At 45.5% G+C, this 16,849-nt stretch overlaps 3 protein-coding genes across 19 annotated transcripts in view; all 3 read left to right on the top strand.

The window, feature by feature from the left end:
- Window positions 1-832: 832 nt before the first annotated feature.
- mdh2 (malate dehydrogenase 2, NAD (mitochondrial)) lies at window positions 833-4,366 on the top strand. The gene is made up of 9 exons (XM_028983939.1): window positions 833-1,020; window positions 2,021-2,189; window positions 2,271-2,354; window positions 2,490-2,599; window positions 2,794-2,919; window positions 3,031-3,108; window positions 3,638-3,737; window positions 3,811-3,962; window positions 4,067-4,366. Exons 1-9 carry the CDS (start codon window positions 958-960, stop codon window positions 4,196-4,198), a joined length of 1,014 nt encoding a protein of 337 aa, XP_028839772.1. The 5' UTR covers window positions 833-957; the 3' UTR covers window positions 4,199-4,366.
- Window positions 4,367-5,379: 1,013 nt separating this feature from the next.
- On the top strand, window positions 5,380-11,390 carry LOC114792673 (rho GTPase-activating protein 22-like). Of its 2 annotated transcripts, XM_028984008.1 has the most exons (13): window positions 5,380-5,784; window positions 5,875-5,963; window positions 6,184-6,280; window positions 7,016-7,293; window positions 7,611-7,774; window positions 7,892-8,032; window positions 8,110-8,181; window positions 8,538-8,643; window positions 8,767-8,825; window positions 9,086-9,149; window positions 9,398-9,476; window positions 9,629-9,749; window positions 9,828-11,390. In XM_028984008.1, the coding sequence occupies exons 1-13, from the start codon at window positions 5,650-5,652 to the stop codon at window positions 11,264-11,266; spliced, it is 2,844 nt and encodes a 947-aa protein (XP_028839841.1). In that variant the 5' UTR covers window positions 5,380-5,649; the 3' UTR covers window positions 11,267-11,390. The 2 variants fall into 2 exon arrangements, with proteins under 2 accessions (XP_028839841.1, XP_028839842.1); XM_028984009.1 differs by lacking the exons at window positions 8,767-8,825; window positions 9,086-9,149.
- Window positions 11,391-11,550: 160 nt separating this feature from the next.
- The window catches only part of LOC114792497 (ryanodine receptor 1-like), a 53,319-nt gene continuing 48,020 nt past the window's right edge, over window positions 11,551-16,849 (top strand). For 7 of the 16 annotated variants that reach the window (XR_003750130.1, XR_003750129.1, XM_028983715.1 and 4 more), the window contains exons 1-6: window positions 11,655-11,702; window positions 15,496-15,615; window positions 15,865-15,966; window positions 16,337-16,357; window positions 16,548-16,622; window positions 16,735-16,813. Coding sequence is in view for 14 of the 16 variants with exons in the window: in XM_028983715.1 (XP_028839548.1) it covers window positions 11,655-11,702; window positions 15,496-15,615; window positions 15,865-15,966; window positions 16,337-16,357; window positions 16,548-16,622; window positions 16,735-16,813 (445 nt within the window). In the remaining 2 variants the exon portion in view is untranslated. Of the gene's footprint in view, window positions 11,703-15,495; window positions 15,616-15,864; window positions 15,967-16,336; window positions 16,358-16,547; window positions 16,623-16,734; window positions 16,814-16,849 lie in introns of all 16 variants that reach the window. The other 9 variants (XM_028983705.1, XM_028983707.1, XM_028983711.1 and 6 more) reach the window with 3 other exon arrangements.

Below are 16,849 nucleotides of genomic sequence, written 5' to 3'. Positions count from 1 at the left end.
TTTGAGAATTTTGCACATTTATTGGCATATGTAAGAATTGATATGCAGTAAAATGTGTAATAAACAAATTCCGGGATCTTCCCCAAATCCTAACAACACAAGCAAGTGAAGTGATAGTGAAACACTGCAGCACAGCACACGGTGAGACTACGAAATGTGTCCTCTGCATTTAACCATCACCCTTGGTGAGCAGTGGGCAGCCATGACAGGCGCCTGGGGAGCAGTGTGTGGGGACGGTGCTTTGCTCAGTGGCACCTTGGTGGACCGGCAACCTTCTGATTAACCGCTAGGCCACCACTGACCTAATACAACTTTCCTATGTGGGAAACTTCCTTGTGGTTTAGAGGATTCATTTAAATATTCTCTATGGTTTTCTAATGAACATCACAGAGTAAGGACCAGGAATTGTTGTGGTTTTCTGCTTCTGAAAACCAGTAGTTGCATGTCAGATATGCAATAATTTAATAAGATGTATATCTTAGAATCTGATATTATAGAATACTAATAACACAAGACAAGAACTATAGTATATAGACAATAATGCAGATTTTCATTCAGCATTTTAACAAATTCTAATAATTATTAAGAAAAAACATGAACAATACCATCATTCCCCACGAGGGGGCAAAGACACACGTTTAACCCGCAACGCAGCACTGGAACAGCTGCCCTATAACCACTAGGGGCACTATTAAACATTGGGCTCTCGTTTACAGTAGTCATCTACTTCTTTGGTATAAAAAGCAGTGATTGGCGTTTCTTTTATCCAATCGTGACCAGGATTGGGCATCGCCTCACCAATCAGAAACGCGCTCTTGCTCCTACGCAGCCTGACAGCCTTAACCGGGGTTGGGTAGCGCCGGAGCTTCTTCTGGACCGGCTGTCGTGGTAGAGGACGTTGGAGTCACGCAGGAGAGGAGCTGCAGGCCGACGTCGCGCAACTGAAACCCGGACAAAATGTTCTCTCGCATCGCAAGGCCCGCCGTCGGCGCGGCTCGGAGCCTTTCCACGTCCTCCCAGGTACGGCGGCTGAAATGTAACTCCGAGCGGGCGCCGACCTCGGTTACAGCTCTGCCGCGCTCCCCGGCCCGCGTACGCGGGGCTCCGCGGTTTCGCGTGGGGCTGCTCCGTGGACGAGGCCACCACGCTGGCCTTGAGGCGGGAAGGTCAGCGTGCGTCGGGATCATTTGATACCCCCGTTAAGGGTGGTGGGTCAGACTGGTCCGTAATCACATGATCCCGTGGCCAGTTTGTAATTAACTTGGTAGCTGTTCGATGCAACTAATTGATCAAGTTGCTAAACTGAATGGCGTGCGGCGACTCACCTGGGTGCAATAGAATAAAGTGAAAGTGATTGTCAGCCCTGAAAGAACGTGAGAATGCCCCCCCCCCCCCCCCCCCCCTCCCCTATCGATTGGTCAGTTCGATGTCGGTCATGTAAGTGGCCTAGTGGGGTTCAAACCCCACTTACTACCATCGTGACCCTGAGTGACTCCAGGGGGAGAACCTGTCCCTGGAGCTACTCTGGATAAGGGCGTCTGGTAAATGCCGTAAATGTGATCAGATTTCAGCCTGCCTGCGTGGTCCTACCACTAAGCTCCTGTTTGAAAAGTCTCCGTAGTACTATGTCCTGATGAAGAGTTACTTCCTAAATTAATTCGTCCTTGACCTGACAAATCATCTGCTCTGCTGTTTCTTCTGTTCTTGACCGGGTAAATGGAGGGAGATTTACGGGACTGATGGTCAGCTAGGTTGATTTAAGAAGGGAGGGTTTGGGCTTCAGTGATTAACAGTGTGTTCATTGTTCAGATTAAATCACCCCAAGTTTATGGCCATAGGAATATAATGCAAATGTGCGCTATATACCCACCTGGGCAATGTTGCAGTTGGCCTCACCCAGTGATTAGGCTGTGTGAACCTTTGCCTGCTGGCGTTGCGAATAAGAAACTTATGAAGCGCCGTATCAATGTTTGCCATGATAAGAGAGAAGCATGGTCTGATATCTGTTTGCTTTCTACAGAATCATGCAAAAGTTGCAGTACTGGGTGCATCAGGAGGCATTGGCCAGCCACTGTCACTCCTGCTGAAGAACAGTCCTCTGGTTAGCCACCTGGCCCTCTATGACATCGCTCACACCCCCGGAGTGGCAGCTGACCTCAGCCACATTGAGACCCGCGCCAACGTCACAGGTATGTCAAAAACTGTCTCTTTTTCTAATGACTGTGGCCCAGTATCTGCCCTCACCTTGCCGATTGTCCTCTTTGCTCAAGGATTCATTGGGCCTGATCAGCTTGATTCTGCACTGAAGGGCTGTGAGGTGGTCGTCATCCCTGCTGGAGTTCCCAGGAAGCCAGGTGAGCTGTGGCTGATGTTCTCAACTTGATTCTTTAAGCCTAATCCAAACAGACATGGACATTCAGTGTGACCCGTCTATTGTTAAATGGGTCCAGATTTGTGTGTTTATCTGAGGGATTGACTGTCCTCCACAGGGATGACCCGTGATGACCTGTTTAACACCAATGCCACCATTGTGGCCACTCTGGCAGATGCATGTGCAAGGAACTGCCCTGAGGCTATGATCTGCATCATCGCCAACCCTGTAAGCCTGTTTGATGCTAATTTTACACATTATGGATTGTTCAAATCAGTTCTGGAATTATAACCAGTTCCTTGTCCATTCCTTTGCTAAAAGGGTGGGGGTAAAAAGAAAAAGGCCATGTACTACTACAATGCCTAAAAGGGACTTGAAATGTGTTTTAAAATGGTCATCCTATATACACTTTCAACCAACAGGTGAACTCCACAATTCCAATCACGTCAGAGGTTCTAAAGAAGTATGGCGTGTATAACCCCAACCGCGTTTTTGGCGTCACCACCCTCGACATCGTCAGGGCCAACACTTTTGTGGCCGATCTCAAGGTGGGTTTGTGTGAATCAAGTGTGACTCATTTTACATATGGGGGCTATTGTTCTCTCTTTGACCCGTGTCTCTCTCTCTCTTTCTTTCTCTCTCTCTCCTCTCTCTCTCAGGGTCTGGACCCTGCAAGGGTCAATGTACCAGTGGTGGGAGGACACGCTGGCAAGACAATCATTCCTCTCATCTCACAGGTAAACAGATGCACTCCAACCCAAAATATTTTTTGTTAATCCTGTACCACAGGACTCTTCAGTCTCATATTCTGAATACATTTCAGTATTACAAATAAACTTTTATATATATATATGTATGTATGTATATATGTGTGTGTGTGTGTGTGTTTCACATGCTCAACATTCTCTGGGGCAGTGGTGGCCTAGCGGGCAAGGAAGCGGACCTGTAATCAGTTGTGTCGCTGTGCTGCAGTGTTTCACAATGACAATCACTTTTCTTTTGAGGGCTGATGTGGGTGATTGTCAACTATAAGGCTATTTTATTCATGTTGATGCTGGTATAGAAAAAGTAATCAACAAATGTTTATAGTTTTTAAGATATCGCTACTTTTTCCATAGTATTTTGCCCAAACCTGCTCATGATACAGTATTTTAAATCTTTATACAAATTAAAATCTTTAGTATTATTCAATTGCATCCAGGTATTTAAAGCTATATATTTTACTTACAACATTCTGCTCCTAATCACACTGTTCTCTTCCTGTAGTGTACTCCCAAAGTCGAGTTTCCCCAGGATCAGCTCACGGCTCTGACTGAGCGCATCCAAGAGGCAGGAACTGAGGTGGTGAAGGCCAAGGCCGGGGCAGGTAGGTGGCAGTTCATGCAGGTTCATGCAGCACAGCCTGTTTAGCGGTTTCTAATTCAGCCGTGCGTCCGCAGGTTCTGCCACCCTCTCCATGGCATATGCCGGTGCACGTTTCACCTTTTCCGTGCTGGATGCCATGAACGGAAAGGAGGGTGTAGTTGAGTGCGCATTTGTGCGGTCAGAAGAGACCGAATGCAAGTATTTTTCAACACCCCTTCTGCTCGGGGTAAGTCCACACTCACTCCTTTGTTCACTTTTTTTTTTTTTTTTAACAAGGAGACTTTGTTGCTTTTGGTGAACAGTGTTCTTTCTGACAACTATTCTCTCCAGAAAAGTGGCATTGAGAAGAACCTGGGCCTGGGCAAGCTGTCCGCATTCGAAGAGAAGCTGGTCGCCGAAGCCATCGGTGAACTTAAGGCCTCCATCAAGAAAGGCGAGGATTTTGTTCAGAAAATGAAGTGATTTGTGCCGTTCCCCGCCAGGAAGATCATTATTTATGTAGTCCTCTCTGTAAAGTCAGGAGCATCTCTTCAAACCAGCCTTCATGTGTGATTTACACGACTGCTTGTTACTGATCCAAATTCTCAACATCTTCATGAATAAACAGTGTCTCCTCTACCATGTCATAATGGTTGTGTGTCATGGAACAGTGTTTCTACTCCCTTTGTATATTTGGCTTGTAAGGCAGCTTGTTCTTCAATGCTCTAGTTCACCGCCTTCAAGGGAATCCTGCCAATTTGAATTATAACATTTGACCTGGGGTTTTGTACGAATCCACACTGATAGAATGGGCTGCTAGTGTACATTTTGATTCATTTTAGAATTGACCCAACAAATTTACACTTATGGCAGAAAGAGAGGCTCTTTTGCACTTTGGTAGTGAATGTGGATAAATCGACGTTCTATTCCCGCTGTGACAAAATAAACACTGGTTTTATCTGATTATGTTCATGGTCTGATCCGTATGTACATGCAAGCAACAATAACATGAAACAAACAAAAAAATATCTCCACCTTGAGCCTGTCCAAAAGCCATGCAATACATTCTTCAAGTCCAGGCCTCTCTGGTGATGATGCATCCTCCCTCGATCGAGTGTGTGGAACTTGGGCCTGGGTTTGAGTGAGGCGATGAACCGTGCTATGTTGGCAGTAACTAGTCGGTTGTCTTATTGGCGATCGGCTGAGCTCTCGCCTGTGTTTGGGGTCTTTGCAGCAGTCTTACGTTCATGCGCTCAGATGAAGGCCATTTGCAGGTCAACCACCCGGAAATAGGCAAATGCTTCAGTGGACCAGCAGGTGGCGACATTCAAGCACACACAACACACTTAATGGCGTGCGGCGTCAGGGGTGGTAATGACTTAAGCGTTTCAATATAATTCTGTACTGGCGACAGAAATGTGTTATTTGCTTAGGCCTGTTTTTGCCACCTCAGGTAGGATACGCAGCGGTCCGTGTGACAACGTGCTGCTATCAAACAAGTTATTTAGACGTATTAAGCACCTTAGCGTAAGAATAAAAATACAAAATATCTTACTTTCATCGAACAACGTCTCAAAACAGCAAATCTTCTGAAAGGTGACATTTAAATGACCTCCTTCCCCTTCTCAGGTGACCGGAAGTAAAACTGAGCGGTTAGAAGTTCAGCCACAACTCCAACTGTATTCTATATAAGACAAAACTTTACTAATTTAAAACTATATACTATATTAATATACTAAAATATTTTGCACGCATTTGGTGTCTTTTAACATTAGTCCTGCTGATAAACAAGGCCCGCGTTTTGGACTGGTAGTCTAATTAAGCCATTAGCTCGCCTAGCCTCATTAGCCCCCCGCCTTTCGCCTCCGAGATGGCCGGCCGGCCGCGTTCCACGGGCGAGACGAGCGGCAGATAAAGCCCCGAACCGGGCTCCGATGCCGGGCACCGCCGAGGAGCGTTCGCGCGTGCTGGCGGTGATACGCGCGCTGAAGGCGGCCGGCGTGCGCGTCAAGAACTGGAAGAACTTTCTGGATGGAGGGTCCGCCGCAGACGCCGCCGCCGCCGCCGAGGTACCTGCCGCAGGCCCCGCTCCGCGTTTCCCGGCGTCCCGACCGTGGCGGGTCTCCCGTTTGTTTATAACGCAATCGTTTGTGTTCCAGGCCCGTAAGACCGAGGGCTTCGCGTTCGGACGCGACCTGTCGCTCCTGCCGCAACGTCAAGTGGCAGAAGTTGGGGGATCCGTTCCACAGTAGGCCTCCGTGTCCTCAAATGAACTTTCTCTAACGCGAGGAAATGCCTGAAGTAACCTGAGTAAAGCACGCTGCATGATACTGCTGTTCTGTTACTTCATCATCTTCACCAGATGAACTGTCCCGATCCAGCAGTGCAACATGTCGGGATCTTGCTCTGATGAGAATGACTAAAAGTTTCTTGGTGGCCATTGTTCTCCTGTGACTTCTCTCCGGCAGGTTTTTGGTGGAAGCCTGCGAGTTCCTTTCCAATCATCTGCACACAGAGGGGCTCTTCCGAAAAACCGGCTCTCTGGCACGCATCCGGGCACTGAGGGTGACTTTTCTTTCTTTTATTTGCAATTTGGTGGTTCTGTGGTGGTACTGATGGAACTTAGTGGGACCAGTATGAAACCTAAACGTCACCAATCATGAAAACTTCACTTTTTGAGAATATTTGTCATTGATATGAGTTCCCCTAGCCTGTCTATTGTCCTACGGTGGCTAGAAATGGCGATACGTATGAAGAGTGCTCAGACGGTTGAATATGGAATTTTTGTCCATTTATGTCATCATAAGGGGAAGGTTTCCTCCTGTTTCTCATGCATGGTTTCTGCCCAGAGAATTTCCCACCCCTCCCCTAAAACAACTAACTAAGAAGCGTGCGAAGCCTTGCAGTTGGTCAGTGATTTGGATGTAAAAATGAGCAAAATTGGAATTTTACTTTCGTCTCAAAAGGAAAAAAAGAAGTTTGGTTGGTGATTAGTGTTGACGTTATTTTGGGAACGCCCGCTCAACTTCTATTGGCCACTCTCCTCCTCATCCCGCCTCCCTCCTCTTCATTTACATTTAAAGCTACAGACACCGAAACGGCGCGTCCTGATGAAATCTCGTTGTGGGACTTGATCAAAGTGGCCGTATTTCTGCACCGAAGCAGTCTTTCAGAAAGGCACTTCAGATAAAGTATTAGGGGACCAATAAGACCGTTATGTCAGGGGACCTTTAAGCTTGTGTAGGCAGCCGTTTTTCATGTGCCCACCCTCCTGTCCGTCTTCCTGTATTTATCTCCCAGACAGAGCTGGAGCGGGTCGAGTGCATGTTCTCGGACTCCTCTGCACTGCAGCCGTGCGACGTGGCGTCTTTGCTGAAGCAGTTTCTGCGTGAGCTGCCCCGGCCGCTTATCCCGTGCGAGCTTCGCGGGGCTCTGTGTCAGGCCCAAGGCCTGGAGGAGGCCGCGGCGCCAGAGGCGGTCGGGGAAGGACCCGTGCTGCTCCTTACTGCGCTGTTTCCTCCTGCTCAAGTGCGCGCGCTGAGATACTTCTGCTCATTCTTGCAGCGTGTTGCACAAAGGTACGAGTGTGAAGTTGAAATTTCTTTACGTTTATTAGAAAGTCTCATCACATTCCAAATGTGGTCAGATCAATACAATTTTTGTCAAAAGCAATTAACTTTCAATTAACATTAATCCTGTTAATTGCATAGGAAACTTCACTTCAAATTAACCTCTGAAATAAAATTGTCAAGCAGTTGCCCTATTGCCTATTTAATGTTTTGTTGATGTATATGGCAATTTCTAGGAAAAGCTCAGACTTTATTTTATTATGCAAATCCAATTACATGTCTCAGCTTTGCGTGGAGACCCTCTGCTCCGTGTCTTTGTGTCCCAGGTCTAGTGAGAACCGTATGGAGGTTGGCAGTCTGGCGTTGGTCATTGCGCCCAACCTGCTGCAGTGCCCGGTGGAAATCTCCCGCCTGACGGTCAGCACAGAGAAACAGCTGGACCAGCAGGCAGCGGTCATCGCAACACTCATCAAGCAGTCCGATAACATCGGTCAGAGCTGTGCTGCGCAGATATAGGATTGCATTGTCTCCTCGGGCGTGCCCCATTCATCATTTTCCTTGTGATTTATTATTATTATTTGTTCTTCTGCCGTCTTCTGTGACTCAGGGTTGGTACCTGAGTGGGTGTGGAAAGACTCAAGAAAAGCCAGTGGCTCCTCTCCACCAGCAGATGGCGCTGCATTTAACCGGCGCGGCGGGTTAAATGTTTATCGGAGCCTGAGACGGCAGCGCAGGCGCAGTGTGGGGGGTGGGTAGACGGGCAGAGTTGTTCAGCTCCTCGAATACTTCTTTCTGTTTCATGCAACCTCATTCTCTTTCCTGCAGAAATGTTTGTGGATGCGTTGAGCAAACTGAAAACCACCCGCACCACTGCTGGCTCAGATTCCACGTCAAGTTGTAATTTTTATACCTTTTCCGATTGATTTATTGCATCTTTGAAATGTCTGCTTTCTGTAGTATGTCGTGCTTGCACAGGTAATGTTTTCTGTGTCAGCCCATTGGAGCAGTGGTGGCCTAGCGGTTAAGGAAGCGGCCCCGTAATCAGAAGGTTGCCGGTTCGAATCCCAATCCGCCGAGGTGCCACTGAGCAAAGCACCGTCCCCACACACTACTCCCCGGGCGCCTGTCATAGCTGCTCACTGCTCACTCAGGGTGATGGGTTAAATGCAGAGGGCAAATTTCACTGTGTGCATCGTGTGCTGTGTATCACATGTGACAATCACTTCCCTTTGTTGTTGTTAACTTTGTTAAAGCTATTCAGAGGTCTAAGAGTCCAATTCCTAAGTCTCCTGCCACAGTGAAGAGGAAGACCACTGAAGAACCAGCAGCAGAGGGCGATGAGGGATCAGCTAAGAAGAGGTAACTTCATTTTGTTCGGTGTGTGTGAATTATGTTGTGATGTTTCACTGCACCCGGTGTGTGGTTATTCCTGTTTGCATGCATGGGCAGTTTGATTGATTTTAAATAGTGTGGTTTTTATAGGCGATCGCTCCATGATGTGCGGGAGGACAGACAGCTGGTTCAGCAACCTGGTGCAGATGGTGACTAACTTTAATTTGGCACTAGCCTTGACGTTACACCACCTTAACAAAGTGTCCAAATGCACTTGCATGATTTCGCTTTTGCATTGGTCCTGTGATTGGACGACTGTCTATCAAAAGTGCATTTGAACAGACGTTGCACTTCAGATAAAGCCACACGTTGTACCGTCGCCCCCCTGCTGTTCACCTTCTCAGCCTGTGTGTGTGTGTGTGTGTGTGTGTGTGTGTGTGTGTGTGTGTGTGTGTGTGTGTGGACACAGCCATAACCCTCGCTGCCCAGGAAGGAGGTCTGACTGAAAGGGGGAGGAGGCACAGGAGCCAAAGGTGTTCATACTTAATGCCCTTTTTCAGTCATTTCAGAAATCTATTCTCTTTGATCATTGAAATGCACAAAGTAAAATCAAGCAGAATGGAGCCTTCTGTCAATCATTTCCCACCAACCCAGACTTACCAGGGCATCTCCCTAGGTTTCCCAGAAGTTCTGACCCCCCTGCTGTGTTCCTAATAACAATGTCAACATCCCAAATGTCTATACATTTCAAACATTATTATCTTGTACTTGTTCTCCTCAGGAATGCAGTGCAAGACAGTAGGAAGCAAGACAGGAGGAGGTCTCTGTACTTCTCATCTTCGACCAGTGGAACTAGTCCTGTATGTTGCTTTCTGGATCTTCACTGTCTTTGGATTTACTTCTCCCTTTCTTCTGTGCCATGGTCACTTTCACACATTTCTAAGTATGGTATTTTAGTTTATATAACCTAGTTAATTCTGTTAGTTTTGTTACTTTCCCCCATGATCTATAGAGCACCACATCTGAAGCTGGCAGTAGCCACAACCCCCAGATGGCAGATGACCACTCAGAATCTTCTGGGCCCAATGTACCTTTAAAGATTCCAGTTATCCTTATTGATGGCCCAGGAAGGGGTATGAGCTCATTTGTGTGAACGTTCCTTGTATTGTGTCGGTCTGTTGCTGATTTACAGTTAATGTGTTTCTCTGTAGTGCTGGTAGCAACGGAAGTGGAAGATGATCCAGAACTCCTGAACTGCAGCTTTGCTGAAACATTTGATGCTTCAGAGACCCCAGAACTCCCTGACCACCAACACTCGGCAGTAGTCTTAGAAGGGAAAGCTTGTGACACTCAGCCTACACAGCCTGACGTGAGCGTGAGAACGCCGGCCTCAGGGTCAGCAGAGCCGCCTTGTCAGAGAGCTTGGAAAAAGCGACATCAGCCACGGCGATCCATCAGTCTGCCTGAGGTGACAGTGGACCAGGCAGAAGGTGTGGAGTCAGGAGGAGCTCTTGGATCCAGTCATGGATTGTGGTCTGAGTCAGGAAGCAGTGAGGAGGTTAAGGGGAAAGGAGGAGAAGAGGACAAGGAAGAAGAAAAGACAAAGGATGAAACTAGCAAAACTGCTACGAGGTTGGGGGCGGGGTTAAAGCGGTCTCAGCAGCGCATGTCGGTGGCTGAGCGCCTCAGGAGCTTTAACGCTTTAGCGCTTTTTATGCGGACCCCCAGAGCCAATCCGCCGTCAAAGCCGTCCACACCAGCTCACAGGGTGACCGTGCGTCTGAAGAGGCAGGGTGCAAGGAGGTTTGGCCGCTCCAACAGCCACGAGGATGTAGCCCCTGGTCTGCAGGGTGAAGAGACGCCACCAGAAACTCACCCGAGCCCAACTGGGTCGTACACACAGGCCGAGGAGCCATTCGTGACCCCGCTGTCCTTGAGCTGTCCCCCAGACAGCCTCATGCGTGCCATGTTACAGACCACAGCTTTCCCTCAGTCGGCCTGTGACGATTTACCTGCCAGCGGCGGGGAGTCTAGTCCTAAACCTGGTCTCGGAGGAAGGGGTTCCAGGTCTTGCTCAATTCCTGAGCCCGTGTCTGATCCTGAAGTGGAACCTGAAAACGAGTCGATCTCTGCTCCTCACCTGGATTTTGAGCCGTTCGAGGTGCTGAGTAACCCTGAGCCTGAGGACAGTGTCGATGTCCTCTCCAGCCTGCTGCAGAGTCAGTGCGTCACGTCCAGCGGGGACAATACGAAGGAGGAGTTCTCCTCGCACACAGACGACATGTGCACATTCGCACACAACCTGGCCTTCGTGCAGCTGCCGGACTCGGCAGCATGTACACCCATCGCTTCTCCAGCCAGGTTTTGTACCCCTTCAGACGCACCCTCGACCCGTGCACCTAGTCCAGCGTGCTCGCCCACAAACACACCCCCCCAGGGTGAGCCTGGAGGTTCCACCGACGCCACCCCGCACAAATCCTCCGTCACACCGGCACTGGAGGGTTCCATTGACGCGTTTTCTTTCTGTGTGGAGATCTCCACCCCAACCCTACAGATACGGCCAGCGACCACCAAGAGGAGCTACCGAGACTCGCCCCGCTGGCACACGCCTGAGATCCGCATGGCCACGTGGAACCCCCTCCCACTCTGAACGCGACAATTCTTTCATTCATACGGTTAAAATTGTTCTGTTGGTTGGTTCAAATAATTTTTAATTACTTGTGAATTAATGTATTTTCTTATCCTTGTTCTTAATAAATTGCTTAAATTGTCAATTTAGTCTAGGGGAACCTTTTTTTTTTTTTTTTTTTTTTTTTTTTTATTAAATTCTAAAAGAGACTTTCAAGACTAAGTAGTAATGAAGAAAGTCCAGTTCTCCTGAGCTACAGGCTCTGCTTGTGGAAAGATGCTGGGAAAGAGCTTTTGCTCCGCCTCCCCACAGCAGACCAGAGAGCTGGAAGAGGAGTGAGAGTGTGGGTTAGTCCCACTGTCGCAGCGGCCGTGTGAGAGGAGAGAGGTGGAGCTGAACACGCGGCGGGATGGCAGAAGGTGCCGAAGGAGAAGAGGAGATTCAGTTCCTCCGCACGGTCTGTCCGATTTACTAGCACACGTGGGAATTTAGCACGTTCCGAAATTACAGGTTTAATTAACATCTTAATTCTGCAAGCACAGGTGCCGCGGGGCAAACTTGGTGCTGATGAGGTTGCATGCTAACAACAATGAAGTGTCCCCATCCCAGTCTTGAAGAGTAAGGTTTTGTTGGTTTGGGGTGAATGCAGAACATGTAGTGGCTGCCTGTGGATGGACGTGAGCAGGTGCTGTGTTAGGTTGGCATTGTTATCTATTTATAAAGGCTCGGGTCGGTGGGGCAGATTGTCACTCGGATGGGGAAGGGGTTGAGAAATTTGTGCCAGCTGACAGCTGTGGGGTGGGGGGTCTCGGATACACGGGCGATGTGCTGGCAAAACAAGCTAAGAATAAAGCGACTATGGCGAGCAGTGGAAGGAAAGGTAGGGAGAGGTGACGAATGTTTGAAGGACAGAAATAAATGGGAAATGTAGTTTCGTAGAGTAGCTTTCTACATACTTGTGTCTATAGAAACATGTTCTGTCCCTAGAATCCTTACAAAGGTGACCTCATGAAGCGGGGTGGATAAAAGTCCTTGGCACATGACCTGAACAAATGTAAGCAGGTACAAGGCCTATGGCAGGCCTTTGAACAAACAAACACACACACATATATATATATATATATATATATATATATATATATATATATATATATATATATATATATATATATATATGAGTACAAAATTCAAGCAGGCGAGCTGAAGGGTTATGGTGTGCTCAACATGCCACATTCAGGGCTTTTTTAGTGAACATTAGGGGCATACTGCCTATTGGGATGAAACTGTAAATAGACTCAATGGTTGTGAGTGATGTTGTAGATATGGTTTCTCAGCTACTTATCTGATTATTCGTTGCATTTTTATTAATAATAATAAAATGAGTTTTGGTAGATATTTTTCACCCTGTTTCTTGGTTGTAAGAAAAATTCAAAAAGCACAGAAACAATATCAGTGTTCCTTGACAGGATTTAAGACTAGGTTCTTGATCTAACATAAGTCTAGCCTGTTTAGATAGGTTTACAGTTAACGTTTCATTGACTGTGTTTTCACTGGCCAGCATGTATCATGAGATCATTTCCATTAATAAAAAGGTACTGGTGAAAGTACAAATGTGGAAATTAACATGCTTGACAGTTGTTCCCTTGTGTGTAATGTTAAATGTAATGTGTGTAGACACAGTGCACTCTGTGTGCTTTATAAACTGTGTTTGAAGAGCTGTGGTGCAACTTAGCAGCTGTCTAAATCAGTCCTGTTCACACTCTGTGGATTGTAGATACTTTGGAATTTGCTGTAATGTTGCTTTTGCTTCTGTTTGTACTCCTTATTCTTTCCATACAACTTTGTCCCTAAATTTGACTTATTTCAGACGAGCTAAGTAGATTGATGGTGTATTTGAATATATAACATTGCATACATATATTGACTGGTGAATGACATTGATTCTAGTTACATTTCCACCTTGGTTGGAGAGGTGAGTGCTTTTGGGTTTTCCAAGTGGACAAATGGTGTACCAGTAACAGCTGGTACAGCGCATGGCCAGGTTAGGTCATCTGCTCTGTTTCCACAGAACTTTGAAATGTCCACCGTTGAAGAATTTCCAACTGAGTATCTGAAGTGAAAGAAAAGTGATTAGCACTGCATATGGTGACATAACGAAATGTGTTCTCTGCATTTAACCCACCACCTTTAATGGGCAGCCATGATAGGCGCCTGGGGAGCAGTGTGTGGGTACGGTACCTTGCCCAAGGGGACCTCAGTGGCACCATGGTGGTTCCATATTTGAACCCGCAACCTTTCAGTTACGAGTCTGTTTCCTTACCCGCTTGGTTACCACTGCACCCATAGGGTGCACATCTGGGTGCACCCTCCTACAGATGTGCACCATAGGGTGCACATCTGTAGGAGCACCCTCCTCACTGACTTACAGGAGCAACAAAAACTAGAGAGATATATTCGCATATTTCACAGACTCTGGTGAGTATGTGGGTAGATGTGTTTGAGGGGATCTGTTGACAGCTGTCACCTCTACAAGGCCATTCTGGTCTCCTCTCAATGTCAACATTAGCTTTGTTTTCTCTGGTAGTCAGAGACCTTTACAATTTTGACCTAATTTTCCTTGCACAAAAAAACATGTCATGTCCAAATCCAAATGAGGAAGCTTTGAAAAACACAATGTTCTTCCCAAAGTGCTACGACCTGACAGTGTTTAGAAATACACAAATTGTACAAGTCAGGGTTTTACTTTGGCATAGCTGGAATGCGGTGGAATGACATGAGGTGGATGTGTGGACTTGAACCGTGCAGTAATAGTTCTGGAGGCTGATAAATTTTCCAAATAGCCACAGGGCTTTCTGTGGATGAGGCCACTCCAAGTATGTGTGTGTGTATTTCCAGTGCTGGAATCATTCTCTCTAAGCTCGCTCTAAATTCTCTCTGCCTGGCTGTAACTCTACCCCATGTGCTGAGATTATGCTCATATAGACCAAGGTTAGAGAGCACATGAAACACCCTTTACCAACATGTACTGACCTGATTACCCAGTGTACCATTGAGGGAGCAAAATTCAGTTAGAAACGTCCTCGTTTTTTGCAATTATGTATATTGTTTTTTTTTTTTAACTAACAACATAAGTTTTCCTGATCCCACCCTGGAGACACTTAATTCACAAGAACAAAACATGAAAAAAATGTTCCAACATACAATTTACACTTGTAGCACAAATTTGAGGTATTAGGAAACTTATTTGGAGCTGAGCTGGTGTAAAATATTTCGAGGTACAATGGGGAAAATTCTGTCGTGAAACTCGTTCCAGTCTTCAGGACTAAAAGTCATTTTCCTAAATTGGATCCAAATTTGAAGAAATTTGAAAAAGTCCTTATGTCAGATGCCAAAATCAGACCTAATCTGTGAAAAAGATTTTACTAATCCATTTGTCAATACATCACAAATGTTCAACAAATTGTTGTTTCACCTCCATTCCACTAATCCACTGCTTCTGAGCTGTATAGGAAGATCTGGGTTTGATGCCAAAGGGGAATACAAAGTTAAAGAAAATTGAATTTTTAGATATTGTTTCACATCTCCCCAAACCAGCAAAGTATTATGAACAATAAAATTGTTTTTAACAGAAATTATCAGATTGAAATTGTTAACGAAGGGCAGGCATTTAAGTAGAGGTGGGTGGCAAGACAAGGATTCCAGGTCAATCCATAAACAATCATGTCCATTCATAAACCAAGTCAACATATTTTTAATCTGGGCTGCCCAGTAATACATTTGCATATTGTTTGGTTTAGTAAGTGCAGTAAAATTCACTCTAGGGTGCTGTCCCATTTTCTCCTTGTTTTTTTTTTTAGGAAACAATCGTTTAGTGCATTAAGAAGACATCAGAAATTACTCTGTAAATGACGCTGGTAGCTGGAAATGTCTGTTAATGATGGAAAATCTGCATGAGAAACGTTTAGCAAATCAACAATTACGTTTGAGTTCCACTGGAATTCTGTGTTTGTAAAGCAAAGTGTGATTCTTTTAAAGTTTCATTTCATTATTAAATGTTTTCTGTTATTTTAGTCGCTTTGATCAAATTAGTCATAAAACTGGACTTCTTCATACTAGCACAGTATCTAGGGCATCATCAAATGTGGGTTCAGCTACATTATTATTTTAAACTTTGTCAGTGATATTATATTATTATTTTTCTCTTTTGTTGCCATATTCAGAATTGTAGTTTTGTATCATTTTGTCTGAAGGATGATCAAGTGGTCCTGCAGTGCACGGCATCAATACTGAAGGAGCAGATTAAACTCTGTCTGTCGTGTGAAGGATTTGGCAACCGTCTGTGTTTTCTGGAGACCACTTCTAATGCACAGGTACAGTCCACACCTCTACAGTTAAACCTTTCAGTAGCTGTTTATTTCAAATTTAAAGTAGAAGAAAAAGTGAAGATCAAGAATCATTTTGAACAAACGCTGCTTTGTTCAGTTTCCAGCACTATTTCTGATGTGTGTGTGTGTGTGTGTGTGTGTGTGTGTGTGTGTGTGTGTGTGTGTGTGTGTGTGTATATATATATATATATATATATATATATTTTTTTTTTTTTTTATGTGTGTTTTTTCTAGAATGTACCACCTGACCTGGCTATCTGCTGTTTCATCCTGGAGCAGTCGCTCTCTGTGCGGGCTCTGCAGGAGATGCTGGCTAACACCTCAGACCAGAATGGGGTAGGAAAAAGAAACAGGTTCAGGATGGGAAAAGGGTAAAATGGAGTGAGCTGCAGAGACATGAGACAGTGTTGCCAGATAAGGCAGTTTTGAATTTGATATTTCACGGAAAGATTGCTTACAAAAGATATTGAGGTATTATTTACAGTAGGCGTGATAGTAAAATACTTTGCTTGCCAGCTGTGTGAGTGGGAGTGCAGGAGCTTGACTGTAGCATCATGCTAAGATAACAGTAAGCAATAATATCAGTGCAAAATTAATTACACTCAATTAACCATTCATCAGTAATATTCAGCAATATTCAGATTTTTTTTTCTCGTAACTGATGGAAATGTTTGATTGCCATTTTCTGTTTTTTTTTTTGCTTTAGGCAGTGGACCTGGATAAATGGGTATGTTACTTTCTGTATTTCCTAGCCATTACAGCACCACATTATACAAACATAAACAAACAAAATTTTTTAACTATATTTAACTAATTTGTTTTAATGGTTCTTTTACCTTAGTAAATCAGTCTATGAAATAACCTGGTCATGCACAAATAGTGCAAGAATTTATATCTGTTGCCATCTGTTTCCACAGTCCTCTCAAGGTGGGGGTCATCGGACCCTGCTATATGGCCATGCCATTCTGCTGCGGCACACACACTCTGGAATGGTCAGTGAACACACAAAGACTCTGAAAGATTTTCATTGTATTTGGACTGAAATAATATCAAGAAGTTTGTATCTGAATGATCTCCTTTGAGTCGAATCTCCTTTTACTGCAGTACTTGAGCTGTCTCACCACGTCCCGTTCACTCACAGACAAACTGGCATTTGATGTGGGCATACAGGAAGACTCCACTGGTATATGTCATTTTAAAAAAAATCTTCAACCTAAAC

Source organism: Denticeps clupeoides, chromosome 6, assembly GCF_900700375.1.
Source record: "Denticeps clupeoides chromosome 6, fDenClu1.1, whole genome shotgun sequence".
Classification (NCBI taxonomy): domain Eukaryota; kingdom Metazoa; phylum Chordata; class Actinopteri; order Clupeiformes; family Denticipitidae; genus Denticeps; species Denticeps clupeoides.
Note: the sequence above shows the minus strand (reverse complement) of the source record. Positions and strands in the feature narration are given on the sequence as shown.